Consider the following 16,060-nt stretch of genomic DNA (forward strand, 5'->3'; position numbering starts at 1 on the left):
TAAATTTGCATTAATCAATGAAGATAGTATTCGTCCAGGTACACTCACTAGTCTCACTGATACAGAGCCCAAGTCTAAGGAATTGGAAATCTCAAAATTTGTGGGGCAAATTTAAAAGGAAAATGCCATTTTTTAAGGGTAAAAAACAACCTTCTGAAAAGAAACAATTTGTAAGGACAAAGTTAAGTCCAGATGATTTTGATAAGGCCAAAAAAGAAAAGCTGTGTTTCAATTGCCTATCCCCTAACCATGCTGCTTGGAATTGCCCTCAAAAGAAAAAGGGGGAAGACAAAGGAAAGGATAAGGACAAGGGCAAGGGAAAAGAAAAACAAATCCATGTAGTGCAGACCTTAGAATTAAAGGGGCATGAAAGGTATAAATCTTTAGAGGTCTTGCACATGGATGTACAACATAAGTGTTGTATGTCAACTTCTATGTGGCAGCCTACCTTTGGGCCACATGATTTAGTTAGAGTGCATGGATTGATAGCTGGAAAGAGGGTTAGAGTCATGATTGATGACTCTCCTACACATAATTTTATAAATTATGCACTTGTCAAAAAATTGAAACTTCCCCAACAAAAGAGTGGGCATCAATATGTTGTTCGTATGATGCAAGGTCAGGATAATAAAATATGGGATACAATGGTATCCAATTTGGAAATTGAGATCCAATGATATAAAGATAAACTTGATTTTCAAATTATGAATATGGAAAGAGCCGATATTGCTTTAGGGAGGGAGTGGCTATGGGGATTGGAACCATCCTTAAAACGTAGTTATCATCATAATACACTGGAATTTGAAAGGGATGGTAAGACTTTTGTGATTCAAGGTGAACATGAAGTATCTGATAATCCTTTGTTGTGTTCCACTGAGGTTCACAAGCTGATAAAGAAGGAAGCTTGTGAGGTATATATGTTATGGTCTCTTCCTGTATAAAACACTTTTACTTTCTGTAATATAAAGCAACAATTTTCTTATGTTTGTGAGTTGAATGTAAATAATGAATTAAGTAGTTTGCTAGATGAATTTAAAGATGTGTTTCCTTTTGATTTACCTAGTGGCCTTCCACCAGACAGGGGTGATATAAATCACCCAATTGACACAAATAAGGATACTCACCCTATTTCTAAACGACGTATAAGTTAAGTGAAACACAGCATCAAGAAGTTGAAAGACAAATTAAGGATTACCTTGATAAAGGGTTTATACAACCCAGTAATTCACCTTGGGCTTCACCAATTTTATTAGTAAAGAAAAAAGATGGTTCTATGCGACTTTGTGTTGACTATAGAGCACTTAATAAAATAACCGTGAAGAATAAATTTCCTATGCCCAGAATGGAAGATCTTTTTGATCAATTGTAAGGGGCAAAATTCTTCACAAAGATAGATTCAAGATCAGGCTATCACCAAGTAAGAATTAAGGCACAAGATGTTCCCAAGACAGCATTTCGTACTAGATACGGACATTATGATTTTTTGGTGATGCCTTTTGGCCTCACTAATGCACCAGCTACCTTTACGAAGCTGATGAATAGTGTTTTACGGCCCTATCTAGGATATTTTGTAGTAGTTTTCTTGGATGATATCTTGATCTTTAGTAAATCAAGAGAAGAACATTTGGAACACTTACAATTAGTATTCCAACTGTTAAGAACACATTCCCTTTATGCGAAGAAAACTAAATGTGAATTCTTCGGACAAGAGGTCAAATATTTAGGGCATATTATCTCAAAAGAGGAAATCAACATGAATCCAGAAAAAGTAAGGGCAATTATTGAATGGCCATCTCCAAGGAACCTGGAAGAGCTGCAGATCTTCCTAGGTTTATCTGGATTTTATAGTAGATTCATACGAGATTATGCCAAAATAGTTGTTCCAATGACAGACCAACTTAAAGGGAAAGGAAAAAGTTTTAATTGGGGAACAGACCAAAATGAAAGTTTTCAAAAACTTAAGGTAGCTATTGCTACAGCTCCAGTACTATTAATTGTGGATCCCAATAAACCATTTGTGGTTGAAGCTAATGCCAGTGATAAGGCGATAGGCGCGATCTTATTACAAGAAGGTCGACCAGTTGCTTTTGAGAGCAAGAAATTAGACTGTGCAAAACAGAATTATTCTGTTTATGAGAGGGAGCTATATGCAATAGTACATGCAATGAAGAAATGGAGGCACTATCTGTACGGTGCCAAACTTTTGATTTTATCGGATCATGAAAGCATTAAGTGGCTTAATGATCAACCGGATTTACACGGGCGTAAAGCCAGATGGGCCGAACTCCTCCAAGAGTTCGACTATGAGATAAGATATAGAAAAGAAAAGTATAATATAGTAGCTGATGCACTCAGCAGAATGCCCATCATTAATGAATTGAGTTTTACTCAGTTCACTTCCAACTTGCTTGAATCTTTAAAAGGGAAATGCCAGGTTGATCCGGCATATTCCAACATATGGGAAGCAATAAAAAATGGGGATCCAAATGAAAGTGCTTCTACTGAGGAAGGAATATCTGAGGATGTTCAACAAGGAAATGGAGCATCAGGGGTTGCTCAAACCGGATTCAAGTGGAAGAATTTTACCATTGATAATGGTTATTTACTCTACAAGGGTAGGGTATGTGTCCCGAAAGATACAGAAATTAGGCGCCAGATACTCTTTGAGTGTCATGATACCCCTAGCGCAGGACATCCAGGAGTTAATAAGACTTATAGTCTTATTAAAAGGCAATTCTATTGGCCTGGAATGTATAAGGACGTCCTTGACTATGTGGTCAAATGTAATAAATGCCAAGTTAATAAAGCTGAAAGATTGAAAATGGGAGGACGTCTCCATCCACTAGAGATTCCTTTGGGAAAATGGGAGAGTATCTCCATGGATTTTATTGTTGCTTTACCCAGAACACAAAGAGGGCACAACTCTGTGTGGGTGATTGTGGATAGGTTAACCAAAATGGCTAGGTTCACTCCAACTTCAACTGATGTTAAAACACCAGAATTGGCTAGATTGTTCGTAGAGAACATATACCGATTGTATGGCCTTCCGGAAAATATAGTTTCTGATGGGGATAGAAAATTTGATAGTCAATTTTGGCGTGCGGTATTTAGAAAGTTGGATACTAAACTTAGCATAAGTACGGTGGATCACCCACAAACTGATGGGCAAACTGAAAGGGTTAACCAAATCCTTGAAGATATGCTTAGGGCATATGTAAGTAAAAGGCAAACTAATTGGGAAGAGTATCTACCGATAGCAGAGTTTGCATATAATAGTGCCAAGCACTCTTCCACTAGATATAGTCCATTTATGTTAATGTATGGGTTTCAGCCCAGAGCTCCTTATGCAGTCCTGCAGGAAAGGGTTCAGGCAGCCAAGGATTTTTTGGAGGATATGAATAGTATGTTAAAATTTGCTCAAGAAAATATTAAAAAAGCTCAAAATCGAGCTAGAGCATATGCAGATCCTCACCGAAGAGACATCTCCTTTGAAGAAGGAGAATTGGTCTATCTTAAGGTGCCTGAACAAACCAAAACCATGAAAACGGGACAATGTCCAAAGCTTTCACCAAGGTATTGTGGTCCTTTCATAATACTTAAAAAGGTGGGAGAACTGGCTTACAAGCTCCAACTACCTGTTGGTAGTAAAATACATCCAGTTTTTCATGTAAGTAAGTTAAGGAAGAAGCTAGGTGATTTGGATAATCTAATCTTAAATGATAAAATTGAGGAGCTATTAAATGACCAATCTAATCCACATGAACCAGAAAGAATATTAAATGTTCGTAATAGACGAACAAGGAATACTATTTATTAAGAATGTTTGGTTAAGTGGAAAGATTGTTCAAAAGAAAGCTCAACATGGGAGCGAGTAAGCACTTTAAAGAAACGGTTTCCCAATTTACGGTTAGACCTTCCAAGTATCGTTTCCGAGGACGAAACCGATTCTTAAGGGGAAGGAAATGTTATATTTATAAGGTAAATTAAGGGAAACATGCATGAGGCATGACCGTCTAGGGTCTTGGGCGCCCGAACGGGGTTTAGGGGAGCCTAGAATTAAAGAGAGTCCAAGAATAGTAGGACTCACCAAGGTTTGACGGCTGGCAATCGGATCACGATGAGGGTGGCCAGCAATGAACTAGGCAAGGTTGGGAGGTGAAACAGATCTCGTGCTCATTTTTGTATCGGACCGCTTTCCTCTGGTCTTCATCGTCTTCTTCAGAGCCACCTGACACTCTCCTAGACTACCGTCTGCATCAGATCGAGCCTTCCTTGGGCTGCGTTTGCTGATGTTTGACATCCGGAGGCTGCCTTGTTGCAATTCAGGATCCGTTTAGAGTACAACATACTCTTCAGCTCATTACCCCTGCCCTGATCAGGAGTTCAAGGTACAACATTCATTCACTACATAGTGTGTTTGCTACATGAGCATTGTATATTCAATAGTCATATCATTTCATTCATTCTCTATGTTCATTGTTTGTGAATTACCCTAACCCTAATTGTGCCCTTCTATTAGTCTGTGCTTTATGGTACGGTGTTATTTGTGGTTCTGTGTAGGGTATTTCTTCACACTCCTCTCTCGAGAGCTACTAGTGATGCTTTACCAATCCTCTCCCTCTCTAGAAGGCCTTGTTTCCTCCTCATGGCCTTCTCTCTAAAGAAAGACCTGATCTCCTTCACGCTCTAATCTAAGTTTGTAGCTGCATGTCCGTCTGAAAAGGGTCCTAGGGACTGGCCTTCGAGATCCTCATCACAAAACACATGTATGGAATCTTGACACTAGAATGGGGTCCTTTGACTATGTCAAAAAGAGCTAGCTAGAACCAATGGATGGACTAATAGCGTGACAAGAATGATATCAACTATGCCTCCACTATCACAAGTCCAATCATCCATATAAAACCTATCAATCCTAGAGAAGGCCCTCTCCTCTTGTCTTGTCTCTCCTAGAGACCTAAAACGAGCATATGGATTTTCTTAACTCGTTCATGAACCAAGGGCCCTCTCTTTTGATCTAGGATATAAAATCCTCCCACTCCTCCCATGCATCCTACTATCCTCTAATGATCTTCGAGCACCCATCTCTCCTATCCTCAAAGGTATCCACCATGCTGAAGTTTCTCCCTACTATCCAATGGTCAATCCCAGGTTAGGATTGGTTGAGCATTGTCAAAATAGTCTCTTGTCTTGCTAGTCATTTGGAGCATAAATGACTAGAAATCCAATAAGTGCATCCTCCACTCTCACTGAGACCCATAGATCTCTCCTTGATTCTTATCTTACTGGCCATTTGGGGCATCAGTGACTAGAAACCCAATAAATGCATCCTCTCCACTTTCACGGCAACCCATAGGGATCTCCATCAGACCAAAATGTCCCAATCCTATACTGCCTGGGCCTAATTTTCTCCAACAGAAATGCATACTCTTGTGCAACTCTCTATCTCCTACTGCTGGTGCACAATAGGTGCAGCTTTGTCCTAGGAAAATCTTTTCCTGCACCATTGTGATATCCTCTTTGCTAAGAGGTGGTGCTCCTTTCACATAAGAAGGTCCATTATTCCCACTAGTGCTCTATGTAGGTCCTATCTCACCAGGCTTCTGCCTTGTCCAAATAGCCATCCTCAAAAGCCTTATACGTTCCATGAGAATCCTCATGAGGAGCATCTAGCTCTCTCAAACTGGCGTGGCGGTATAGCTCACACATGCCTCTACTATCTCCTAGAGAAAACCTTGCAAAACCTCCTCTTTAATATCTCTGGTGCCTCGAGTAGAGGAGGGAAATTCTCAAGGCCCAATAAATCATCCGAGTCAAGATCTAGCCCTGGAAATATATTCTCTCCCTCTTGAGGAGCAAACATTTCCCCCACCTATTGATTGGTACAGAACCTTAAAGGTGACACCTCTGGTGAGCCTTGGCAAGTGCAAGGCAACCGTGAAATGCTTTACCCCTGAAACATTGCATTTCAGAAAGAAATGTTTCACCCTTGGGTAGGTCCTAGTGCAACATCACATGAAACAGGAAAATAACACGTTTAAAGTACATAGACTGAGAAGTTTTTAAACACAAGGTTCTTTGTTCTCTTGGAATGCAAAGGCTAACTGAAACACTGCATACTAAAACCTTTCATTAGTGAAAAATATTTCACATTTCAGCCCTGGTGCGACGTGTTTCATGATTAGCATGCAACTCAAGTGTACATGTTAGCTACAGAATGTGGCTCATGATCAAGGGTCTTCCTATGGAGGCCGGGGCCATAGGTGTCGTGATGCACTGAGGGTCTTGTTCCCCTGCAGCAATAGGGACAATAGATACACTGATAGCATAATCATGTGGCAGTGACATGCCAAGCTTGGGATGCTGCTAGTCAGGGTGGAGAGGAAGCAAGTGAGCCAGAGGGCCTCTTGCTGCAACCAGGGCTGTTTCTTGGGGGCAGGTCTAAGATCTTTCACTACTCTCCACCAGCCCTCTGTGACCTGTCTGCTTGCATATCTGCTCAGATTCTCCATGTCTACCTCTCTAACTGTCCTATTCATGCTCTCTGTGTCTCTGGCACTGCCTCTCCACTTGGCAATGCGGTCAAGGTCAGCTACCTCCCTAGGCTTGTTAAGAAGTCTGATGCTCACGTGTCCTATGACATTTTTCCCTATCATCTTGCACACAAAGCACCACTCAGGGAGGCCAAAGTAGGAGATAGGCTATAGCAAGAATCCTCCTTGGACAGAAGAAATCCTGATCCTCCAAGTAAGGGTGTGCATAGAATAATTAGGGACAATGCCCCCAACTGACAAGTATGGAGGGGGACCCTTCAAAACTGCACCAGCAAAGTTCCTGTCTTTGCAGACCACATGTCCAAATGCACTACTGATTGCAGACAAGCAAGGAATGAAGTATTCATCAAGGCCAGAGAATGAGATGGTGATAGCAGTGCCACAACCCAGGGAAGAAGCATCCCTACCTCAGACCCACCTGCCAAAGTAAACTACTGACAACCTGATAATAAGTGGCCTGGTGGCAAGTGTTGTGTCTATCTCCTTGGAAGAAACAAAATGTATCCTGAAGCACCCCTTCGCAAGGGGTGCCACTTTTAGTCTGTGCAAGGCAAGGTGGTGGTCTCCGACCAACTGGCATGCAAACACGATGCCTCAAGAGCCGTCATTGTGCCCTTGAGGGCTAGTTTTTTGTTTGGACTGAAGCCGATAGGCAGGAAACATCGGCCAAGGGTATGCAGGGGCTGCACTAGAGAAGGCAAGATTAAGAAGGGGGGAAAGGCAGAGGCTTGGGCGAAAAAGTGAAGGGCAGCCGTCCTAGAAGAGGAAGTTGAGGATGATGATGCCACTATTGAGGGAGGTGCTTCAAAACAAGGGGGGCTTGAAGTCCACTAAGACAGAGCATGAAGATCGCAGGTGGCACACTGAACAGATAGCAGGGCAGCGGGAGCAACAGCAGGGCTGAGGCAGCAGCTGATGGCAGCACTTTTTCTGAGAAGGGTAGTGGTGAGGGCAGTGTAGGGCAGAGCTGGCGCATCCAAGAAGTTCAATGCACAAAAATATTAACTATCCTTCAAGGATAAGCCCTGGTCAAAGTGTCAATGATGCATCCAATAGGTGCTTCACATATTGAAAAATCATCCCTTTTTTCCTAAATTTCTACTTTAGGGTAACCTTCAATAGAAGCAACTTCATCATGATCTTATGCACAATAATACACAGAATTGGCCCTACTTGAGAAACAATCCTCAGGTGATACGGCTTTCAGCCACCATAATCCAGATTGTAGGACCTTAGCGGCTGTGGGGCCAAAGAAATGACTGCCACAGGGTTGTCATGCAATTCTCACAGATGTGCCTCTCATTCCATGGTGGAACTTCTGAGAGCAGGATGCCTTGGAGATTGTGCCGACAAATTTTCCAGATGACTAATTCAAAATGGCAACTCTAGAAGGCAAGCCGTTTTCTTTCATCTACAAAGAGGTAATCAGGCCTTAATCCAGTACTCTAAAAATGAAGCATTTCCTCATATGAAGTCCAGGGAATATTTAGAATAGCTGGTTGTGGTCCAGGGGGTTAAACAATCTGCCACTATCAACTGAGTATCTACCCCAATGGGCTCGTCTCTAAAATCCAGATGAGATTACAAATCAGCTACCATACGATGAGCATTAAACTAGCTCAGAGAAGTTTGCATCCTCAATCAAGATGAGGCTACTTCATGCACATCCTTGATGCAATGTAGAACACTACTAACATTACTCCTCTCAATGATGAGATGTACGACCGATTCTTGTAATGCATATTCCATTAGGCCTTTTGATAGGTGTTAGTTTCGCCTTCATTTAATCTATGCAAAGCCATTTCATTCATGCTGTCAGATCCATGCCCGTTGCATATGAAGATGCCATCATTTTCTAATGCAAACAAACCATAGAAACCTCATATGTTACTACTACAATGAGTTTTACTAGTTGGCTGCTCAAAAATGGTGTTAACAGCATATCCTTTGAACTTTAAAATAAGATCAAAGATAGTTCCAGTCAAGTAACATTCAAGCTAATAACTTATAACTGCCACTAGTTCAAACAGTGCCTATACTTAGAAGTGATAATGTCATATTTCTACCGCACACACCTGAAAACGGTCTTCTGGTGCTGGTTCAAGCAGTTTCTCCACAACCTTCTGAAGAGTAGGGTTCATCTCTACTAATCCTTGAAATTCAATCTTCAAACGTTTCTGGAAAATCAACAATTTGGGTCTGATATCAACTTAAATCTTTTCAAATACTTTACCTTGTCTTTGCAGGAGAACCAATCATCAATACTAAGAAAAATCAGAGCATTATCACTGAGGGATGTTTTATAGAATTGTTTCTTGTTTTCATTTTTTCCTTTTACTTTTTTTTTCTTGTTGGGGTTGAGGTGAATCATATGCCTGAGTCCCAGAAAAGTGCATACACCTTAATGAAACCCATTGAAAACATTGAACTTTCGCCTATATTTCAGCGAAAGAAGTCGCTTATTGAATTGTTAATATAGATTTCTTTTCTTGGAGGAAGGAAAATGAAAGAAGTGACTTATTGAAGGAGCTGTAGAAATTCTGGCTAACTTAAATTATTCCAAAGAGCTAACGTGAGAGAGTTTGACAGAAAAAACAGACATTCCTCACATCACACAATTCTAGAGTCCCTGATAACTTAAAATAATAGTGTCTATTGGGAAAACAGCAGACCAGGAATACTTGAGCACACCGCCTGGGCACAAACCTCACATCTCAACAAGCAAATATACTCCAAACACCCAACAGTTCTGCCCAACAAGGGCATCTCAAGCCCAAGGGCATCTCTTACAAACCCATAACCACAATACCATAGAAAACGGTATACAGGTCCTCTACATGGATGGGCCACCATACAAATATACCAAAAGAACATCACATGAAAGAACTCGTATTGGGGCAAAGAGCCTAGCTGCAAGTGGATTCAAACAAGGCTTCATCATGGGAATAGACTTGTATAAATACAAACCACCATAGACATGTCTAGTAATACGCAAAGATAAATAGTCTGTGAGTACATGCTGTAAACAGCATGATACATGAAGAAAACTCAGCTAGTTCAGCTCTAAATCATCTCTCCTTGCTCTAAATACACCATGTTTGGCATTATCAGACATGAATGGTTAATCTTAAGGCAGAAAGCTGCAAACACAAATCATGATGATTAAAGGAGTGTCCTGGCCAGTACAAATTGTATTGAATGCTGATGGTACTCCTGCTGGTCATGCCAAAGGGTATATGTGTTTCTTCATCTTTAATCACTCCAATATGAGCTCTAGATCAGGGTGGCTTGGTATGTTTAGTACGATATGTTTACTACGTGAATATTTACAGTATGGAACGGGTACAAAAATTTTAAGAATAAAATAGGTTGTTTCATGGTTCATTTAAAAAATACATATAAAATTATATATAAAAACAGCCTACACACATAAAATGTGCAACGTAAAGATAGATTGTGAAGAGGCCTAGGCATTGTCAAGAAGAATGAGGAGAAAGGAGAGGAAGAAGAAGAGGGATTTGGGAAAGGGAGAGGAGAGGGAGAGGGAGAGGATATAATATGTATGAATGAAACTTGAAAGTGAGAGAGACAGAAAGGGAGAGTGAGAGATAGGAAGAAGAAGAGGGAGAGGGAGAGGAGAAGAAAAGGAGGTGAGAAAGGGAGAGGGAGAGGAAAAGGAAAAGGGAAAGGAGGAAGAGAAGGCGAGGGAAAGGGGGAGAGAGAGGGAGAGGTAGAGGTAGAGGGAGAGATAAAGTACCATATGAAACAAACATGCGGTACAGTACCGTATGAAACATAGCATACGTGCACAGAATGCAACCCTGCTCTCGATGATGGTAGATGCTTGGTTGCACCTTTGTCGCACACAAAGAAGAAGAAAGAACAGAGAGATGACCCTAAAAATTATCACGATGCCTCTTTTGCTGCAGGCCACAACCGCCTTAATCAATAGAGATACCTCCTTAGAAGCCATAACCCACTTTGCTAGAAACAGTAAAAAACAACCAAAAAGAAAGCCATTGTTTGTTGTAAACATGTGATCATTAGCCTCTCATCACCCTTAGGCCTCTCTAGGTCCAAAAGAGTGGCCCTGTGTGATCCTCTTGCTTTCTTTGTGGAGCTTGTAGCATTCGAATACTTGGCATAAAATGTGCAAGCCTTACAACACAAAACCCAAGCACAAAAAACAAGCCCTAGATGCACAACTTCCTTTTCCTAAGAAGAGAAATTTCTATTAATAACACCTCGGTGAATAACCTGAGATAACTTACAAAGTACAAGGAACTCTATGAAGAGTAACTCGGTACATCACAAATACAATGGTTGTGTGAACAACCAATCCGGTGGGCTATAATGCCAAACCATATGAGGTACACTGTGGCAAAAAGTGCATGAATCCTATGTCCGCAATAAAGCCTCTCTTCTCTTCCTCATCCTCTCGAAGCTACCCTACATCCTCTTCTATATCCTGTGGAGAGTTGTGATATCCCGACTTTAATTTCACACTTCCCGCCTTCTTACAATTGGCCTTTAAGGACTCTAGAATCATTAAATAGAGATGATCTCGAGCAAAAAGACTCGAGGATCATAACCCGACATTTTTCCGGATTAACAAAGACTATAGCCATCCGTCACGGAAGTGACCGCCCGAACGAGAGTTAGGAGCCATAAGTCGAATTTGACTATACACATTTAAAACTTGGTAAGTAGAAATAAATCACAAAAGCTTTAAACCTTAAAGCTTAAAAAGCTTGAAAATAGAAAGAAGAGAGGAAGATGAAGACGATTTGGCCACCGCCCCTTTTTTTGGGGAAAAAAATAGCGTAAACTTCCCCTCTAATTTGGCATCTCCAATTCTGTACCAAAAAGCCTAAATTTAGCTCCAAAGATTCAGCAATTAACTCCAGTAATCTTCCCCTCTTTTCAATTCGACGAGAGGCTTGGGATAAAGCAAGATCCTCCGAGAGCCAGGCAAATCAGTCATGGCACCTCTGGCAGCCTCTCTGGACCTCAAAGATCAAATCGCCAGTATCAGATTGCATCTTGGAAGCTTCACATTGCTGATTTTGCCAAGATCGCTTCCATAAAGAGCTTTTCTTCTTAGCCACAACCCTTCTTCTCCAATTTAGCTATAAATAAGAGGCATGGGGAGCCATTGAGGGCACTCAAAGGAAGAGAGGAAAGATCCTTCTCAGGAGTATAGAGCAAGAGGACAAGAGAAGCGCGAGCACAGGAATTTCTTATCAAGAAGACAAGCAGGATACTCTGCGAGCTCTCGAATTCAATTTCTCCGTCCCTTCTATCCTATTCCCCTGTGGAATCAAGACTCTTCTCCATTTCTCAAAATTCTTGGTGATCACTCCCCCCCCTCCCCCCCCCTCCCCTATTCAATCAAAATTCGGTCAATCTAATTACCCCCAAGCTCCTTCGCCAAATTCCCTTTTTTGCGATCTTGCGATTAAAGACCATGGCTCGGAAGAAAAAAGCTACTAAGGTTGCGGAGGCGAGCTGCCGATAACACTACGGACACAATTACTACAAACAGAATGGCAAGTACCAGGATTACAAACGAAGCCGCGAATACCATCAACCAAGCACCCATCATGGATCCTCAGGTACTATTTTTCTTAAACAAAAACAGTTGGCAAGATTTTATCCCATGAACAGGTAATAGAAGCTGCATGCATAAAATAAGATTTTATTCAATTCATGCATATAATTTCTTTGAGGAATCCTTAGCCGCAAATTCCAAAGGGTAACTTGGGTCTGTACAAGATGAATCTAAGTAAGTGCAAGAAAGGTATTATGTCCCTAAAAGATTTAATAATCCTGATTTTTGTGTTGATCAAACGAAACCTCTAATGGGTAGTCACGTATACTAATCCTTAGTATATAAGAGACCTTGAGATGCAATTGCCAAAATGATACTGTTCATAATTAAACTAACCAAGATTTTCTTTTATTGCGGATAAAGACCCACGAAACTCCAAGGGAGTTATCCTCAAGTATGAAATTCTTGCTAAAATTCAATCCAAACTAATCCCCAAGGAAGAGGAAGTTCAAGAAGACTATTGGAAGGCATTGACACTTATGGTAATTTGTCTCGAAGTTATTTTTCCACTTACGCTAATTTGTCTCAATATGTTACTAAGTATTGCCACTTATGCTAATTTTTTCTGATGATATTAATTTTTAGAAAAGAAAAGATTTGTCTTGGAAACAAACATGTTAGAAGTTTAAGTATAATGCATTTGAAATAAAGATGTTTTTTATTGCAAGCTAGTTACTGATCTTTTCTAAACTCATCATGCTAAAAGATGGATAACTAAGTACAGATCGCCGACTCAAGCAGTATTCCGGTGAGCACAGAATGCTGATTGAGGCAATGTTCCTAATGGCACTAGACCTCCCCAAGGCTAGTGTGAATAAAACCTACTCTAAGGGGTTTTTCTTTTTTATTTCGCGTTAGTGAGAATAGACAAATCATAATGCGAAAGGTCTTAACGTAGGGAACTCTAGTCGGCGGGAGGAGGTAAGGGTACCAGGAGGCTCTGGTCACAAACTCAGACTCTTACAAACAGTCAACTACCCTTCAGTTTTCAGACTTTCCTAGAAGTTCCAGTACTAGTTGGGGGAATGGAACTTGGAGAGAATAATACCTTCAAACAAGAAAATATTTGTAAAATGTCATTTTTCTAAAACAAACTATTAAGAATAAATTGCTTTACTTTGTTTTTATGTCATGAATTAACAGCATGTAACGAATTTGTATCAGGAAATAATTCAAAGAAGTTGTTTTAATATGTTGAACCTAAAGTGGTAGGTAATTAGATAACTAAAACCACTATCTCGAGGGAAGCGGGAGCATGGACCCCCGATGAATCCAGACCTATCCCTAGGTGGTCTCAGTAAGCCGAGAACTTTCCTAAGAAGGAATAAAAATCGCACTTGATGAACCATTAGAAACCAGAAAGTCTGACTTGCATCACTTTAGAATCCGCTAATACTAATTTGCCGCTAGTAATAGATTTAATGAGAAAAACTCAAGTCAATCCTCATGGGAGCCGCCGGAACTTCCACTACAGGGTAGACTCAAGCGAGCCTAGTTAGCAAACTCTGAGGGTTTTATCAAAATCCCGGACGGCGCTTCCTAGGACATCTCTTGATGGACTACTAAGAACGTACCACAAAGGAAAGCTCGGGCGGTATGTTACAAGAGTGTCAATGATCTCTCTCCAGATCCTTGATAGAGACTCTGCTATGGATACATCTAGAAGGTCGATAGCATGACTGCATCTCACAGTCCAAGTAGACCAAGCTATAACACTAGCAATCAACTCCCATCTATGGCAATGTTCTTGGGTCCACTATTACTATGAGTAATTTAGAGTGGGAATCCTACTCAAATACTTGATGAGAAAAGAGTAGCTATCCTAAATATCCTCATAGCCACATGCTAGGCCTCTATTTGTGACCCATGCTATAGCCCCCACCTAACCACCATGCTATAGCCCCCACGTAACCACCATCGTCTTTGCTGTGCCATGAAATACCATCCTAAGGGCTCTCCTCCAAACCTCATGAGCTCTAGGGAAGTCCCATAAGCAATGTCTCTGTGTCTCCACTAGGTCACTGCATCTCGCACATGCTACTGGGTCCCTACCGTATCCAAGCCACATGCCAATTGCTAAGCTTCTATGAGCTACAAGCCATAGGAAGAGAGATCTTCCTAGGCCTAGAGCTATCATGTAGCCTCCTCCAAAAGTCACCTAGGAACTCCTCAGTGATTCCCTCTCTGTGCCAATGGGAGGAGGTTGTTGGCTGTGCTTCGATCCTATTACCATCTATATTCTACACCCCAACCTGGTAGTGTAGACAAAGACGGCCACATCCCAAGGACTATCAAGAAATGGATCCCTCCGCACCCACTCTCCTCGATCCCATTGTAATCTCTTTAAAGGTCTTCTCTAGTAAGCCCAATATCTCCATCCATCAACCAAACATGTGGTTGGGTCTGGGTCAATGTGCCACTACTCTGATCCTCTATTTGGCATATCCAATGAACCTTGCTTGATTGAGGTCCTCTCGTTGAAGATAGCCATCCTCCTCAACCATAAAAGCAAATGTCCTATCTCTGCTAGTCACAATGATTGCTAGAAGAGAAATCTAAAAGGTGCCTATATCTGTCCCCCAATTTGGTGGAACTCCCTCCATCACGGCCTCAACCATAACTCTGGCTCCCTTGAGCCCCCGTAGTCTCTGTCTTTGAGCCTCCTGTGGTAGCTCCTAGAATGCAAACCACTCTCCCACTGATACAACAACTTGTAAAGAGAATCTCCCCCATAATAAGTATGTCCTCTGTCCAAGAGTGTGGCCAGAGTCTAATCTCAAGAGGTTATTGAAGAGAAGAGGCTGCCTTCTATTTTCTTTGGCTGTAGTGGGAGGTAGTTGGCGTAGCCCTAGTAGTACAAATCTCCACGCTCTAATAATAGCAACTGCAAATCTAACCTCAAAGCTCCTCCCTAGGTCCTTGGTCTTGATCTCCTGAAAAATCCGGACTGCTGTGGTCCTCCGTGTGCAGGTGTCATAGCTTGTAGCCTCCCTATCAGAAGTTTCTTCCAAGGCTCCTCACCTTGAAGCAAACCCCTAGCAATGAGCTTAGCCATCAAGGCTTTACTTTGGTTGTATGGGTCTATGATCCCCAACCCTCCCCTAGATCTAGGCTGTATGATGACATCCCAAGCAAACTTTGCCCAGGCCGAGCTCCTATCTCCTCTAAACCAAATGAAATTCCTGATAAGGCACTTAATCTGATGCATGGCCTGGAGAATGCCCAACAAAAAGTGATGTACCACATAGTCACAAGGACCTGTTTGGCGACCATTACTCTCCTTCCTAGTGAGAGTCTCACTGAGCTCCAGTAAAGAAGCTTCTATCTTATGCTCAAGAGAAGAGGTGCAGGCTGCTGCTCTAAAGTAATGTCAATCCCCACATGGTGTCCAAGTTATCTCACTGCAGTCCCATGGGGAACCCACATGAAATCCTCATGCGATCACCACTCTGGCTGCCTAGTGTCACATACCCAGAATCCATAGGACTTGTCCCAATTAATTAAGGCACCTGCTGCTCTACAAAATATCCCCATGGCCGATACAAAGGCCCTAAAGTTACTCTCATCCCCATCTAGATGGACTGCTGTGTCATCTGCAAACTCCACATCCAAAAGCTCTTCAAATTCAAGGATGGGTAACTTGATGCCTTTGATACCTGTAGATCTGTCTCTCAAGAAGGAGCTCATGGTGTTTGCTACAAATAAGAACAGGAAGGGGGCTAGTGGGCAGCCCTTTCTAACTGAACTCTGAATGCTAAATCTGTCTCCTTGTGCCCCACCAGTCATAACCTTACCACCAGCTCAGGAGTAGAGAGCCACTATTCCCCTGACCCACTGCTCTGGAAATCCCATCCTCAGCATCGTACCCTCTAAGAACGCCCAGTCGATGCAGTCC

At 41.7% G+C, this 16,060-nt stretch overlaps 1 protein-coding gene across 8 annotated transcripts in view; it reads right to left on the bottom strand.

Annotated features, from left to right (window-relative positions):
• LOC148038588 (uncharacterized) overlaps positions 1–16,060 on the bottom strand; it is a 155,514-nt gene that overhangs the window by 42,866 nt on the left and 96,588 nt on the right. For all 8 annotated transcript variants that reach the window (XM_087673694.1, XM_087673687.1, XM_087673692.1 and 5 more), the window contains one exon: positions 8,630–8,731. In XM_087673694.1, the coding sequence (XP_087529820.1) occupies positions 8,630–8,731 (102 nt within the window). The remainder of the gene's footprint in view (positions 1–8,629; positions 8,732–16,060) is intronic.

This window comes from Lygodium microphyllum, chromosome 3 (assembly GCF_053477565.2).
Source record: "Lygodium microphyllum isolate KBCC chromosome 3, Lygodium_microphyllum_v1.1.10, whole genome shotgun sequence".
NCBI lineage: Eukaryota > Viridiplantae > Streptophyta > Polypodiopsida > Schizaeales > Lygodiaceae > Lygodium > Lygodium microphyllum.